Source organism: Macrotis lagotis, chromosome 2 (genome assembly GCF_037893015.1).
Source record: "Macrotis lagotis isolate mMagLag1 chromosome 2, bilby.v1.9.chrom.fasta, whole genome shotgun sequence".
NCBI classification, from domain to species: domain Eukaryota; kingdom Metazoa; phylum Chordata; class Mammalia; order Peramelemorphia; family Peramelidae; genus Macrotis; species Macrotis lagotis.
In genome coordinates, this window is record NC_133659.1 from 146,061,173 (window position 1) to 146,077,249 (window position 16,077).

General features: G+C 36.9%; 1 protein-coding gene across 4 annotated transcripts in view; it reads right to left on the reverse strand.

Moving 5' to 3' along the window:
* MTR (5-methyltetrahydrofolate-homocysteine methyltransferase) overlaps positions 1–16,077 on the reverse strand; it is a 137,063-nt gene that overhangs the window by 108,699 nt on the left and 12,287 nt on the right. For 3 of the 4 annotated variants that reach the window (XM_074222948.1, XM_074222946.1, XM_074222947.1), the window contains exons 2-3: positions 11,371–11,579; positions 3,430–3,519 (exon numbers count right to left, since the gene is read on the reverse strand). In XM_074222948.1, coding sequence (XP_074079049.1) covers positions 3,430–3,519; positions 11,371–11,579 — 299 coding nt within the window. Of the gene's footprint in view, positions 1–3,429; positions 3,520–11,370; positions 11,580–16,077 lie in introns of those variants that run through there. The other variant, XM_074222949.1, reaches the window with a different exon arrangement.

A 16,077-nucleotide genomic window follows, 5' to 3' on the forward strand; every position in this document is an offset into this window, starting at 1 on the left:
ACAAAACTCATGACATTGAACACTGTGAAATGAAAGTCAAGCCTATACTAGGAGAAAGAATGAGTATGGAATACTAAATACACTGTCAGATTCAGTGATGTGTTGTTTAGTTTTGCTAAACCCATTTCCCACTTTTTCTCATTCTTTTTTGTTCTTTGTTACAAGATAAGATGAAGAACAGCAAATACACACACACACACACACACACACACACACACACACACACAGAGTCATACTCCTCTTAACCTCCCCAATGCTTCCAAACAGATCTAAAATGCCAGGGAATCATTTCTCCAACCCAGCTGACAGAGGGAGTCATAGGGAGAGGTCTACAGATATGAGGGATAGAATCTAACCAGAAAAAGTCACAAGGAGCATTCAACTCAGGCAACAAGTTCCACACCCAGCAAAAAGCTATTAGAAAAAAGTTGGAAAGAGGAAATGGGGTTCCATGAACAGACCTATAATGTATATAATAAAGTACTTTTCAAAGTACTATATATTTTTCATTCATTTTTCATTCTCAGATACAAGGAGTGTTCCTTTACACAGAGAAGTGGGTGGAGATAATTTGGAAATTAAGGGGGATAGTAAAATATAAAAGAATAAGATTTCAAGTCCTTTAAAGAGATGACTGGTAGACTCTAAATTTTTCCCACTGGTTTTAAAAAATCTGAGCAGTTTTCTTTTAATTTCTTGAAATATGAGGTGTAGGCTTTTTCTAGTTATGGCTTTCAGGTAGTCCTGACAAGCTGCTAATTTCCTCTACTTCAGGAGAACTGAAAGCCCAAGCTGTATCTAAGATCCTAGAATAATGCAACAGTCACTGTCCAAAGAAAGCAGTAGCAAGAGCAACCCAAAAATGTCCTTCTGAAGTGCAAAGAAACTGGAGCTAACATCAAGTACAAAGTCAGAAAATAGGATGGAAGAATAAGAAAAGAAACAGATTCCTACAATTAAATACTTTACTCATGACAGAGGCTCAAGATAAAACACCAAAAACAAAGCCTCAAAGAAGAACAAGGATTCAACTAGAATTCCTAGAAGAGATAAAAAGTTTTAAAATGTCTGAAAATAAAACGAGAAAACTTAAGTAAAAAAACTGGAAACGAAATAAGCAGTATGGAGAAAGGAATTGGGAAGGAAATTATCAGCTGGTCACAAGAGGCACAAAACCTCAAGCAAGCAACAAACTCTTTAAAAACTAGAATGGAGGGGCGGCTAGGTGGCACAGTGGATAAAGCACCGGCCCTGGAGTCAGGAGTACCTGGGTTCAAATCCAGTCTCAGACACTTAATAATTACCTAGCTGTGTGGCCTTGGGCAAGCCACTTAGCCCCATTTGCCTTGCAAAAACCTAAAAAAATAAAATTAAAAAAAAAAACTAGAATGGAGGGGTCAGCTAGGTGGCACAGTTGATAGAGGCCCTAGAGTCAGGAGAACCTGAGTTCAAATCTGACCCTGCACACAATTGCCTAGCTGTGTGACTTTGGGCAAGTCACTCTTAATCTCACTGCCTTAAAAAAAAAATTAAAAAAAGAAAACTAGAATGGACCAAATAGAATACAATAATGCAAAGAAACTAGAAGAAACATTAAAACAAAGTCAAAAGGTAGAAAAAAATATAAAGTATCTTATAGCAAAAATTACTAACCTGAAAAAAGAGACTGAAGAAACAGAACTTAATAATCACTGGACTACCTGAAAGCCATGACCAAAAAAGGAGCCTACACCTCATATTTCAAGAAATTAAAAGAAAATCGCTCACATTTCTTAGACATCATCACTTGAAAAGAAGCCTCAAAATTAAAACTAACAGAAACACGATAGTCAAAATATAGTATAAACAGCCAAAAAAGAAAGAATTCAAGTAGAAAAAAGCCAGTCAGGATCACACACAACTTAGTAGTCACTACTATAAAGGAACAAAAAAACTTGGTGTGTAATATTCCAAAAGACAAAGGATATTGGCTTACAATCAAGAATAACTACATGCAAAACCAGGTAAATTAAAGCAACTTGAAAGTTAATGTCACAAAAATCAAAGTAATGAAGTACAATAATGACTTGATATAAAGTAGCACAAAGAATAAAAGAATGATCAGAGTAGAAGTGAGACTAATAAGAGAAGCCTTCCTGGAAGAAAGTCTGATCTAAGACAGACATCTGAGCAAGATGGTATTTCAACTATCATCTGCAATGACACATAAAAGAGAATCTCTATCTTTAGTCAAACACTAAAGAGAGGGGGAAAAAGGACCTTAACAGAGGACTTTGAGTCAATCAAAACTTTTCAAACATAATCACAGCAATCAACAGAAATGCAAAAAGATAATTATAAACAAACAATAAGGGACTAAAAAAACTGTTTACATTTTAACACGAAGAGATGAAAAATGTCCCCTCAGAACTTTATTACCACCACAGAGGAACTCTAATTAAGAGGGCCTATCATACCTTGATGAAATTAAAAGAAGAATGGAAAGGGAGGGAAAGAGAAATACTGTAGATCAGTAAAAAGGAAGGGAGAGGAAGAAGAGGGAAAATTATTCCATATAATCCAGTGCACAAATAAAAGCCCATACAAACAGAAATTCATGAGAAAACACACACACAGAGTTTGGTATAGACATGGATTTCATTCAACAGAGAAAGAGGGAAAGGTAGAAAAAGGAATTAGAGGTAAAAGAGGAAGAGGAGATTAAGAGAGGGACTAAATTTAAGCAAAAAGAACTCTAAATATATACAAGAATACATAACTACTCTGTTCATGGTAGCAAAGAATTGGAAAATGAGGAAGTGTCCATCAATTGAGGAATGACTGAACAATTTCTGATAGATATGTGAGATAGAATATTACTGTGCTGTAAGAAATAATGAAGTACTTCATTTCAGAGAGGATTGGAAAGTTTTAGAAACTGATGAATAATGAAGCAAGCAGAAGCAAGAGAATAATTTAAACAATAACAATATTGTACAGGCAATTTTGAAAGATTTAGTCAATCTCAGACTTTAGATGAGTTAATAATTAACTGATTCCACAAGACTCATGATGAAACACAGGCAACTCACCTCCTGGAAAAAACTGATGGATTCAGATACAAAATAAGATATATTTTTGGACATGGTCAATTCAAGAATTTGTTGTACTTGACCATGCATGTTTGTGATCGGAATTTTTTTTTCTCCATGAAGGAAAAGATGAGGAGATAATGTAGATTTCTGCTCATTAAAAAAAGTTTAATTAAAAAATTTTAAACAATGGTTTTCTGGGTAACAGATATATTTAGAAATTAAAGTAATAGAAAAGATATATTTGGAAATTAAGGTGATACAAAAGCAAAAGATAAGAATTTTTTAAAATTTAATGTAGCAATAGACCTTAATAAAAAAGAAAGAAAATGAATGAGTTGTAATATAAAATTCTTACCAAGTGTTCAAGGCCATAGTCAGCCTGCGCAACCCAAGTGCTGCTAAAAGTATTTGTTTCAATAATATCTGCTCCAGCCATCAAGTACTTCTGCAAAAAAGAAATGACAACAGTGGCATTATTAACAAGCATTTATCAACTATTGCTGACCAATTTATTGAGCTGTGCGCAAGGGCCTTGTGCTAGGAAATCTTGGAGACACAAGAAACATTGACAGAGTCCACTTTCTCAAAAAACTCATTATCCAACTGGTAAGACAAGGCAGGCAGAGGTAGAACACTTTGATCACAATGAAATTGTGTTACAAGACATAATGGAGCATCTAAGATTAGAAACATAGCAATAGATACTTAAAGGGAGGCTGGAGGGGAAGGCAGCCAATCAGGGAAGGCTTCCACAAAAAAATGTTTGATCTACATGAATCCGGGCATCACTGCGCTGGGCATGGATCTTTTCTCACATCTGGTCCAAAAACATAGAGAAGAGACCCTCTCTAGCCTTCCTATTACTTAGTCAAACACATCCAGAGAACTTAGACTGAAGTAAGGGACATTGATGTTCATTCAAATGACACAAGAAAAGCAACTAAAAGGTAGAAATGATCATCACTGCACTGCCACTGGAGATTAACAGTCTGGTCCCTGCTTGTATAAACACTGGCCATCCAGGCTTGCCACTCAGAAAAGGTTCCAGTGAAGCTTCTGTCCATCAGGGGCATTAGATAAAGCATTCCCACAAGATCATCAGTAGTCTCACCATCATCCCAATAATGATAAAAATAATAATAATAATAATAATATTAGCATATAGAGTGCTTTAATGTTTGCAAAAAACCCTTTACAAATAAGATCTCATTAGATTTTCACAATAACCTGGGAGTAGAGGGTATCATTAGGCACTGAATTAAGTGACTTTCTCAGGAACACAGAGGCAGTATGAATCAAAGAATGATACTTGATCCCAGGTTTTGGGGACTCCAAATAACTATAAGGCCATGCACTTAAGGTTTCTAGCTAAAATGCATCATGGTTTACACAGTACTTTCCTTACATCAACCCAATTCAAGGACCTCTAGGAACCTTTACTTACCTGCCTTACCAATGTGACTCTAAGATGGTCTTTGTGCAAGACTTTTTGCCTCATTAACTCCTCCAGAGAATTGAGCATAAAGTGAAGGAGGGGCAAGATGTCCCTCGCTGATCATAGTCTACACAGCCTGCAATAATCCCTCTAATAAGACTAAATCTCAAAGAGAACACTGAATGTGAAAGGTAGGTAAAAAAAAAGTACAAGGTTTTGGAATTTATAGATGGGAAAACTGAGGTTCTTGAACAGTTAAGTGACTTTGTCCAGTGACCCAGCCCGTCAGCATCAGAGCTAGAAGGAGAACTCTTGGGTCTCCTGAACCCAAACCCTACACAGCTTATTCAAAGCTGCCTGTTACTCAGTCTTGAATAATACAACTTTCTTTATAACTGGTCATAATCCCTATCAGCTTTTTCTGATATTTATGATATTCTGGAGACTGGACATGACTGAGTCAATCAAGCTTGTCAGTCATCCAAAAGCAACAAGGGGGAGGATAAAGCTCACCATTTATTTTACTTTATTTGCTCCTTAGGACAGGGTGTCCCTGAGAGAGCTTCAGGAGCCACCAGTATATTAGCTCAAGATGAGTACCTTCTACAATTGGCTAATCCAATTCATTAATCTTCTTAGCTACCATTTCAAAAAAGGTGCCATTTTCTGACACTGCCTCAGATTCTGGAGTTGAACCCTCAAAGTTCCCAGTATCACATAACAACTACATGGAAATCAGGCAAATTAATCAAAAAGCACTTATTATGCCAGACACTATTCAAAGTGTTGGGGGACACAAGAGGTAAAAAATTCCCACTCTAATAAAGGAGAGAACATGTCAGTAACTAGGTATGGATAAGTCAAGGGGAGGTAATTTCAAAGGAGAAAGTGCTAACAGTCAAGGATCCCAGGGAAGGTCTCTGCAGAAGGCAGGATGTGAGCCAGGGAATCTAAGAAACAGAGGTGAAGAGGAGGAGGAGGAAGAGCATTCCAGGGATGGGGGGCCCAGTCAGTAGAGAGAGGCAGAGAAAAGAAATGTCTGTCATGTGTAAGAAAGAGAAGGTAAGCCAGTCTAGCTAGAGCCTGGAGAGCATGGGTGATAAAATTAGATTGGGAAGGAAAGAAGGGGTCCAGATCATCAAGAGCTCAAAATACTAGATTTGATAATGGATTCTAGAGATAACAGGAGCCACTGGAATTTACTGAGTTGGAAAGAGGAAATGGGGTTCCATGAACAGACCTATAATGTATATAATAAAGTACTTTTCAAAGTACTACATATTTTTCATTCATTTTTCATTCTCAGATACAAGGAGTGTTCCTCTACACAGAGAAGTGGGTGGGGATAATTTGGAAATTAAGAGGGATAGTAAAATATAAAAGAATAAGATTTCAAGTGTTATTTTTAAAAAACAGAACGCTGCTCTTACAGGGATGAAAAAACTACAGATCTCCTTCAATTCTGTTCAATGGAAGAAAAAATTCTTTCAACCTCTGTAGACCCTGGGCCTTGCTATTCATGACCATTAGAGTACAAAGTAAATGGGGAAAAAAGTCATAAGCGCTGAACTGAAGCTGCCAGTAACCTACAAACATCTGGGGCATTTTATTTCCTAAGGAGGGCAAAGGACAAGCTCAGAACATAATGTATATGTTCCTGGGGCCCCAGAGGCCCAAAGTTTCATGGAAGTTGACTTTTGTCCTAACCCCCAAGCATCTCGCTAATGTAGGCCACTGGTCAGTTAAGAGATTCTGGATATATATCCTTCCCATCACCACTTCTAGGGGAAAAACCCACATCAACCAACTTCAAATTCAAGCCAATACCATTAAGGATCTATTAAATGCAAGTCCATATGTTAGATTCCAGGTAAAATCTTACTAAGGACAGCCATGTATGAATTTCAGAACACATTTTAATCTTTGAAGGGAAAAAAAAACTTAAAGAGTTCAATAATCCACACCCACCACATACAAAGTTAAATGAATATTTAGGTAAAGTTTAGGTGGATAAAGAAACAAATAGATCAGTAGTCTTCTTGAGATACAGAGATACTGGGGGTGGGGGTGGAATTCTAATTAGTCATTTCTAGAGCTCAAATGCTGCCTCAGGCAATTACTAACTAGTTGATCCTGAGTAAATCATTTAACTTTTCAGGTTCAGTTTTCTCATCTAGAAAATAGGGATAATTTTAGGATCCATCACACACAGTTGTGGCAGAGATTTAAAAAATAACATATGTAAAGCACGGAGATGTACCTCATAAGGTAGGATTATGTTGACAACAAGCCCTACTAGAATCATCCTCCTTTACTGTTTTTTTTTAGCTCATTCTCCCTCACACATCTCTTATGATGAAAACATAAGCCTGATTTTTTAAGTGATGAAGAAATGGTTAAAACTTCAGATTTAAAGAAAAATAACTATTCAAGAATCCAAATCAGACAATCTTTTTTTAAAAAACTATTTACTATTGAATCTGGCTCATGTTCACTCCCAAGAAATATAACCTGAAGAAACTTTGCCCATGAAACATTATCTCAGTCCAACACATGGTGTCCATGTGAAACTCCCCTACTGAAGACCATGTCACTAACAAATCTGTTATATGATTCTTCATTCAAGGGACAGGGAAAACTGGAGACTATAATATGATGTCCATATTTTGCTATCCCATGTAACTCCATGCATTCTCTCTTCCTCCTTTCCACCATCTTCATGAAGCCTTTCCTGATCTCCCCATCCCTTCTTTTATTTAATTTCTTTGTATATAATTTGCATTTATTCATTATATTTACACTGTGTATATATTTCCATGTGAGCTTGTTCTATCTCCCACTAGAATGTAAACTCCTTACGGGTAGATATTATTTCATTCTTGGTATAGGTATTTCCAGCATTTAGCACACCAACTTAAATACTAGTTACTGATTCTAGACTGGAAGGTGTCTATACAGCACTGATGTCAAAATAAAATGGGGACCACTAATCTATACATAAGGATTACATACATAATCTACGCAGGTCACACAGTGACCTAGTTTTAAAATGTAATGACATCTACATTTTATTATATTTTTATTTCTTGTGTTGTTGCTTGTTCTTCATTTTCAAAGAAGATAGACATGATGTTAAAGAGGTAATCCCAGAACATGCAAGTGAGTTGTATTTGAGTGAGGGGGTGCTGTGCTAAGTATCCAGTCTTACTTTCTCCTCCAGAGCCATTTGGTCCATTGGTTATGGATTAATAGGACTGGAGGTTGCTCCAGATGCAGTGGGAGACCTTAGCTTTTTAAAGAGTTAAGATCTTTCCCAGGTTTCAGTTTGGCTAAGGCAATGCCTATTGAGATTAGGTAAGAGAGTGATGAGATAAAGAAGTCAAGAACAACTACTTCCAAAAAATGAAAGGGGAAAACAATTGTTGGGAGGGTAAGAACAAAGTATCTCAGTGATTAAGGCAGATGAGAAAAAAAAAAAAACAAGGAATCTCTTTCGTATAATTTATAATGACATGTTGGCTCTCAATGTTAAAAATGTTTCATTTATAAAAGATAATGAAGGGAGCAGCTGGATGGCACAGTGGATAGAGCATTGGCCCTGGAGTACAGAGGACCTGAATTCAAATTCAGACTCAAATAATACTTAATGGCCTTGCAAAAAAAAGATAATGAATAAGGTCAAATGATTACAATTCATTGACATTAGTTACATAAAATGTGCGAAAGAGGCAGGTTGGCATAATATAAATGTAAAACTTAACTAGGAATCAGGAAAACCTGAAGACAAGCACTGACCCTAACTAGCTGCATGACCAGGCAATTAACCTGATTTGTCAGTGCCACCAGACAACTTAAGACTAATATAATTTGCACAACAAGAACACATCTGTGCACTGGGTGCTGTGCTAAGTGTTTTACAAATATTATCTCATTTGAACTTCACAAGACCTGCAAGGTAGGTAATACTTTTATCCCCATTTTGCAGCTGAGACACTGAGGCAGGCTGGTTTAGTGGCTTGCCTGGAGTCACACAACTAGTCTTTGAAAGGAAATTTCTTCATTGGGAGTTTTATATAAATATACATACACACATATAAATATACATTCCCAATATCACTAGGGAAAAATGCTTATTATAGACTCATTACTCTATCTAATGTTTCTATAACATAAAAATATCACGTTATTTATTTCTGAAATGAAACATTTTTAGCTATGTTTAAATTCACCTTACTGACTTTTCCCTTGTATAGTTTAGGAAAGCCAGATAGCACAAAAGGGGAGGGAGAAGAGAAAACCTCACAATGTGCCTTTTACCCCTGCCTTCCCCAGGCCAGTCCATAGCCAAAAAAGAGTCAAAGGCCTCAGGATCTGCTCTATTCCTATGCCCTGAGATCCTCTGGATTTTACCATGTGTCCAGCCAATGAAAGTCTAAGGAGCCCTGGACCATGCCATTGCCCCATTACTATAACCCAAGGCTTTTCATCAGTCCTACAGACATACACCCAAATAGAGAATCAGATAAACTCCAATTTACAGATAAATTCAGATAAAAATACTCTGGCCAGCAATCCGTCTTCTGGGTTCCCCCTCCTACCTTTCCAACATTTTGACACTTTACTCACCTAACATGTCCTCTTCAGTCCTGTGACACTGGTCTCTAGCTGCTCCATAGACAAGACAGGTCATCTCCAAGCTCTGGGCTCTCTCTCTGACTGCCTGAAATGTTCTCCCTCCTGCAGTCAAACTACTGAGCTTCCTGGCACCTTCCGCAAGAAGCTTTCCCCAGCTTCTTTCCCATTCCAGTGCCTCCCCTTTGTTCATTATTCATTCTGCTTTGTAGACATTTGCTTTCACACTGCCATTAGATTTTTTTTTGGTGGGGGGAGGTTGGTTTTTGCAAAGTAATGGGGGGGGGGGGGTTAAGTGACTTGCCCGAGATCACACAGCTATGTAATTATTAAGTGTCTGAGGCTGGATTTGAACTCAGGTCCACCTACTCCAGGGCTGTTGCTCTATCCACTGCACCACCTAGCTGCCGCTTCTGCCATTAGATTTCAATCTCCTTCGGGACGGGGACTGTCTTTGGTCCCCTTGTGTCCACATCCCTTATTAGCACATAGGAGAAGTTGAATAAAAGTCAACTCATATACACAATTGTATGTATGTATGTGTGTATGTATGTATGTATTAAGTATGTGTCTACATGCAAATCTTAAAAGTTCTAGAAAAATGTTGCTGTTGTTGTTATTAAGTGTTTACTATCCAGGGTTCTATAATGTGCTGGCCCTATTCAAGGTGACATGGAAGGACAGATACAAGTGTGACACAGTTTTTTGTCTTCAAAAAGCTTACATTCCTACATTCACCTATCCACCAATCCACAGTATCCTCACCATTTTTCATTCATTTTATAACAAGATTTTACTCAATATATTGAAAAAACAAACTAATTATTTAGCCTCTACTTTTCCTGAAAAAGAAAAGGCTTTGTAGGAGGAGGCATTTAAAAAATATTTGCTGAATTCCTTTTAAGTCTATGTTCCCATTCCAAATGAGGACTGATGAAGAAAAATATGTTCCTACTTTCTTGGTTTTCCTTCACCTAAAGATCTTTCTACATTCCTTGAGTACAAAGCCACCCCCTACAACACAACCTCTTAATCCTGGCAGATATCAGCCAGCTGCTACATTATCTTCATGAAGACAAAGGCTAAGAATCATTTTGTGTCCAAGGTTCTTTTTCCTTAGTCAAGTAATAACATGCCTCTTCTCTAAAAGAAAAATTTTCTTACTTTGAGAATAGTTTCTACTCTACCAGTATCTCTGAATTATGCCCAAAGGTACAAGATATATTCAATGACCCTCGAGTCCCTTCTACTCCTCTGAATCAACAAAATTCGTATAAAGCCTACACAACACACCATCTTTAAAAAATAATGAAGTCAAAAATGGAAAAATGCCTAGAACCAACCTTTGAAATAAATTTTCTATGATTTGTAGGAAATGGCTTATATTCTCCAGGGGTTCATGTAGGCATCTATATGGTAAATCACAGAATGAACACAAAATACTGTGCAGCTCCAGGAACCAGGACCCATCAATTCCATCTCTACACAATCAAATCCATCCCCTTGATTCTCTTCCCATGACAACTGCCTAAGGAAGGTCTTTATTTAATAGTTTTTCCCATTTCCACCTCCAACCTTCAGACCAGCATCATTACCAGGATCCTACTACCAGGATCATCTTCCTTGTCCACAGAGTGACCAGTCAGGCAGTCAGTCAATGGCTTCCTGCTGCTAAGCAACTCTACACTCCAGCCAATGTGGACAGTCCCCAGCCTCCCTGAACACACACAAAGTATACACAAAGATCTCCAAATCTTTATTCAACAATTCACTCTGCTTGGAATGTCCTCCCTTTCCTTTTTGACTGTTAATTCCTAAATACCTTAAAAGTCCAATTCAAAGGACTCCTACAGAAAGTCATCACTGATCCCTTACTTAGTAATAACCTTCATATGTAACTTGTAACTCCCTAATGCATATGTATATCATTGTACATTTTGGCTAGATATGTACAATTCTTTTTTTTTTGGTTGTTTTTTTGCAAGGCAAATGGGGTTAAGTGGCTTGCCCAAGGCCACACAGCTAGGTAATTATTAAGTGTCTGAGACCAGATTTGAACCCAGGTACTCCTGACTCCAGGGCAGGTGCTTTATCTACTGCGCCACCTAGCCTCCCCTTTACAATTCTTAATAATCAATTAATTTATAAGTTCCCAAAAGGCAAGGATCATATCTTATCTCCATTTTTCCCCTGGTGCAAAAGATATCTGCTGTGTTGACTGCACAATACCTTATGGATCTCACAAATGATGTCAGGTTGAGTTATACTTAAGAGATCATTGTTGCCTTTCAAAGGCTTGGGATGATTTTTCAAATCCTGTCCTCTGAAGTCCTCTTCACTCAGTGCATATTGTTGGATCATGGTCCCCATACCACCATCCAGCACCATGATTTTCTCCTGCAAAATGTCTTCAATATCATTCTTTGGAATTTTTTTTCCTGCATAAAAGAAACAAAAAAGATGAATATTTAAAATCAAACAATTCATGTTCAAAAATAAATTTATGCTATCCCCCAAAAAATCCAGATTAGTTTATAGTAGAAAATCTTCAAAGAATTAAGTTCACAGATCTATAAACCAGAACTACACTGCATAAAAAAGATGAACAATGATATATTCTATAAAAATGCTTTAGTAAAATTCATAAAAATATTTAAACACAAAATATTTTCAGTAGTACAATAATCACTACCTAGGTTCTTACATAATTCTCCTGGAATCTATTATTTTTCTCATTTTAGAGCAAAGTCAAATGGGCAGCTTTAGAATTAAGTCAGCAAGTAGGAAGCTTCAATAACACTTAAGCTTCCAAGAATATTACTGATGGACAGCACCCCCAAATTAGGCTTAGAAGTACCTTCTGTTCCCTGTTTCTATTGTGTAATTATCTCCCAAATAAAATAGAAGGCAGGATTGGCAAAAATAATTATAGTACACCATTAATACAAAGCAGTCATTTCATTAGTAGTAATAGTAAAATAATGTGAAATTATACCATAATAATTTTATTTTAGGTTTTTGCAAGGCAAATGGGGTTAAGTGGCTTGCCCAAGGCCACACAGCTAGGTAATTATTAAGTGTCTGAGACCGGATTTGAACACAGGTACTCCTGACTCCAGGGCCCATGCTTTATCCACTGAGCCACCTAGCTGCCCCGTAATAATTTTTAACTAAAAAAAAGTCATTGTTTTATCTACCCATTTAAAAGATTACAAAGCACTGAAAGAGTCAGACAGCAAGGTTGTCTACACAAAGAAATGACAAAAAGGCAGGCAGGGGGTTCTAGATTCCTAAGTCTTTATGCTCTTTGTCCCCAGATACTCAAAATGTAGCTATCAATATAAATTAAGAGCCCTTGAAAGGACAGTTTCTCTGACCAAGATACACTCAGCATGAACAACAGCAATAAATAGTTACTAAATGAATCTTAGTTCCAGGACTTGATCCACAACACTCCTATTAATTGTGGGAACCCTCAAGTCTCCCTTCTGGGCCTTCTTAACTTTTATCTCCATTTTCTCTTAGTTGATGACCATCAGCTTCTCTGTACAAACTGATTCCCAGATCTTCACATCCAATCCTAGTCCTTCTGACTGCCAGTCCCATGTTAGATTCCAGCTGTTGTTCCCAATCTCTTCTCCCTTTTCTGACTCAACTCCTTGAGAAGACAGCCAATCATTACCTTTTCTTCCTTTCCTTTCCTTTTATTCTCTTTCTTAACAATGCTGCCTTACTTCCCATGCTGTCCAAAGTTACCAATGATCTCTCAACTGCCAAATCTAAAGGATTTTTCTCAATCCTAGTCATCCTTAACTAACTTTCTGCAGCCTCTCACACTACTGAGCACTTTTTTTTCCTTTGGTGCTCTCTTCTCTAGAGATTTCTCCTGGTCTTCCTCCTACCTGTCAGACTACCCCCCCCTTCTCAGTCTCTTTTGTTGGATCTTAATGATTAAGTTCTGCTCATTGGCAGTGGATGTCCCCCAAGATTCTGCCATAGACTCCTTTCCCTTCTTATGGATTATTACAATTATTATTATTACAATACTATGGATTCAATTATCTATGAGGATGATTCTCAGATCATTTGTTCAATCCTAAACTTTCTCTTGATCTCCAGTTTCACATTTCTGCACTACCCATTGGCTATCTAAAACCAAATGTCTCATAAATATCTTAAATTCAACAAGTCTAAAACTAAACTCATTATCTTTCTCCCCAAAGTCCTCCCCTCTTTCTAACTTCCTTATTACTGTTAAGAATACCACCATGTTTTGTCATTCAGGCTCAAAACCTCAGATGTCATCCTTGACTCTTCGCTCTCTTTCAAATCTCCAATCCAATCTGTCAAGACCAAGCATTTCTATCTTTCTAAAAGATCTCCCTTATGCCTCCTTCTCTCCTCTGACCCTGTTACCTCATTCCCTTCCCCTTAGATCCATTGCCCTAGTCTTACTGGTTGGTCTCCCCATCTCAAGTCTCTCCCCACTCCAAGTCTTCCTCTATTCAAGTCTGACAATATAACACTACTTCAACCTCCCAATTATACCATCATCCTCCAGGCACCCAGGAGGGAAACTTAAGTGTCAAAACTTCAACTCCTTCCTCACTTTTATTTCCCCATATCCAATCTTCCCCTGCATCTCCCACATATGTACCTCTTTCTCCTCTGACACTGCCATCACCACTGCATGTTCTATCACTTAATACCTGCACCACTGCAATGGTTGGTAGGTGGTTTCCAGCCTCTAGCCCACCCTCCATTCAGTTGTCAACAGATATGCCCATGTCAGTCCCCTATTCAATAAACTCCATTGACTTTTAAAGCTCTTCATAACCTAGTACCTTATTTACTTGCCACACCCATTAAAATAACAAAATTGACCAAAAAAAGAAAATGACATAAATTGGAAGGATAGTATAAAATAGCCATATTAGTTCACTTTTAGTGAAGCTATGAATTTGAACAGCTATTCTAGAAAACAATTTTAAATTATGCCCCCTAAGTTACTATGTGCCTATCGTTTGATCCATTGATACTACTAATAGGCCCGCACTTCAGAAAGAAAATAAAGAGGAAGAGGTCTCATAAATACAAAAATATTTGTTGCACCATTTTTGTAGTGGCAAAGAACTAGAAAATAAGGGAATGCCCATCAAGTAGGGAATGGCTGAAAAAAGTATAGTATGTAAAATAATGGAATACTATTGGGTCATAAGAAATGAAAAGAGTTTTGGAGATAGCCTGAAAGGTTTATATGAACTGACACAGTTTAAGCAGAAGCCAGAGAACAATCTATACAACACTATAAAGGAAAACAACTAAGAAAGCCTTAAAAATTCTACTAACAAAGGACCATGAAGAATGCAGTCCACATCTTAACAAAAATGGAGATCAGGGTACTGATGACACATAGGTTTGGATATAGACAACTGGGGAATACGTTTAAATTTTTGCATGTTATAAATGTGGTTTCTTTCTTCTAATAGGGTTTTAAAAATGCTAATTAATTAAAAATAAAAATATTTTAAAATAGATTTAACCTATTTAAAAGCTCAAATCATCTACTATCTTCTATCTGAACCTTACTCTAATCCTTGTGGTTTTGAGCTTTCTCTTTCCTGAAGTAATTTTGTGTTTAATGGCCATTAAATGGAACAGATTAGGTGATACACTGGTTAGAGGGCTGGGCCTTGAGTCAGGAAGATCTAAGTTCAAATTTGATCTCAAATGCTGGCTGTGTGAACCTGAGCAAGTCACTTAACCCTGTTAGCTCAGTTTTTTTCATCTGTAAAAATAAGGTAGAAAAGAAAATGGTAAACTACTCTCTCTTTGCCAAGAAAACCCCAAATGGGGGCCACAAATAATCAGATAGCAGTCAACAGGATTACTATATATTTTATAACCTTTCCAACAGAATAAGCTACTTGAGGGCAGAGACATTTTCATTTTTCTACTCTAACTTACACACAGTAAGAGCTTAATGTGTTTGCTGAAATGTGAATTGTATTTGTTTACATAATTATACTGGCAGAGCCATTTTAGAATATATTTAAATTAACTACTTGAGGTAAGAAATAATTCCCTCCCTTAGGCAGAGATAAACTAAAGGTACAGAATAGAATTGGCATATGCTTACTTGCATGCATGGTCAATGTAAAGATTTGTTTTCAATGACTATACACAATGGGATAGAGAACTAGGCTAACAATCCAATTCAATTTTTTTATACATAATGAAACTTGAGGCCTGGAAAGTAGAGGTGATTTATCCAGTCACAAGGGTGATTAACAGAACCCAAATCTGAAGACAAATCCTCCAACTTCAAACCCAGATCTCTTTTCACTTCATTACAGTGTCAATTCCATAGTGTACTGCCCATGAGTTTATATTAAAAATGATAATTAAAATTCCCTTATAAGACATTACTGTAGTTTGCACAACAACTTTGTATTTTAATATCCAGAAAAGTTTACTGCTATCTTAAAACTTGGGAAAATTTCAGATAGTCACTCTTTCATTCTGCTTACTTTAAAATTATTTTTAGAAAAGCAATTAATAAGATTCATCCCTACACCACCCACCATGGACTTCACTGGCTACATTTCCCATAAAGAGCTTCACCTCCTTATTCCCCTTCTTTTATTGAGTCAAAACAGTCTGCCCCAGCAACTAAAAGTAAATTGGTTATTTGTTAAATTGATTTGCCACAATGTGGAAATATCAAAAACTCTAAAAGTAAAACTATTTACATCTATAAGTTCTCTATTAATATCAATTATCTTTTTAAAAAGCTCTAGTAGTCAATCTGTTAATAAATTTATTAAGCACCTACTAAGTACCAAGATATAAAGGAAAAACAAGACAATCCCTGCTCTTCAGAAGCTCATAATTCAATGAGGGAGAGATGTTAAAAATGATGTACAAATTGATATA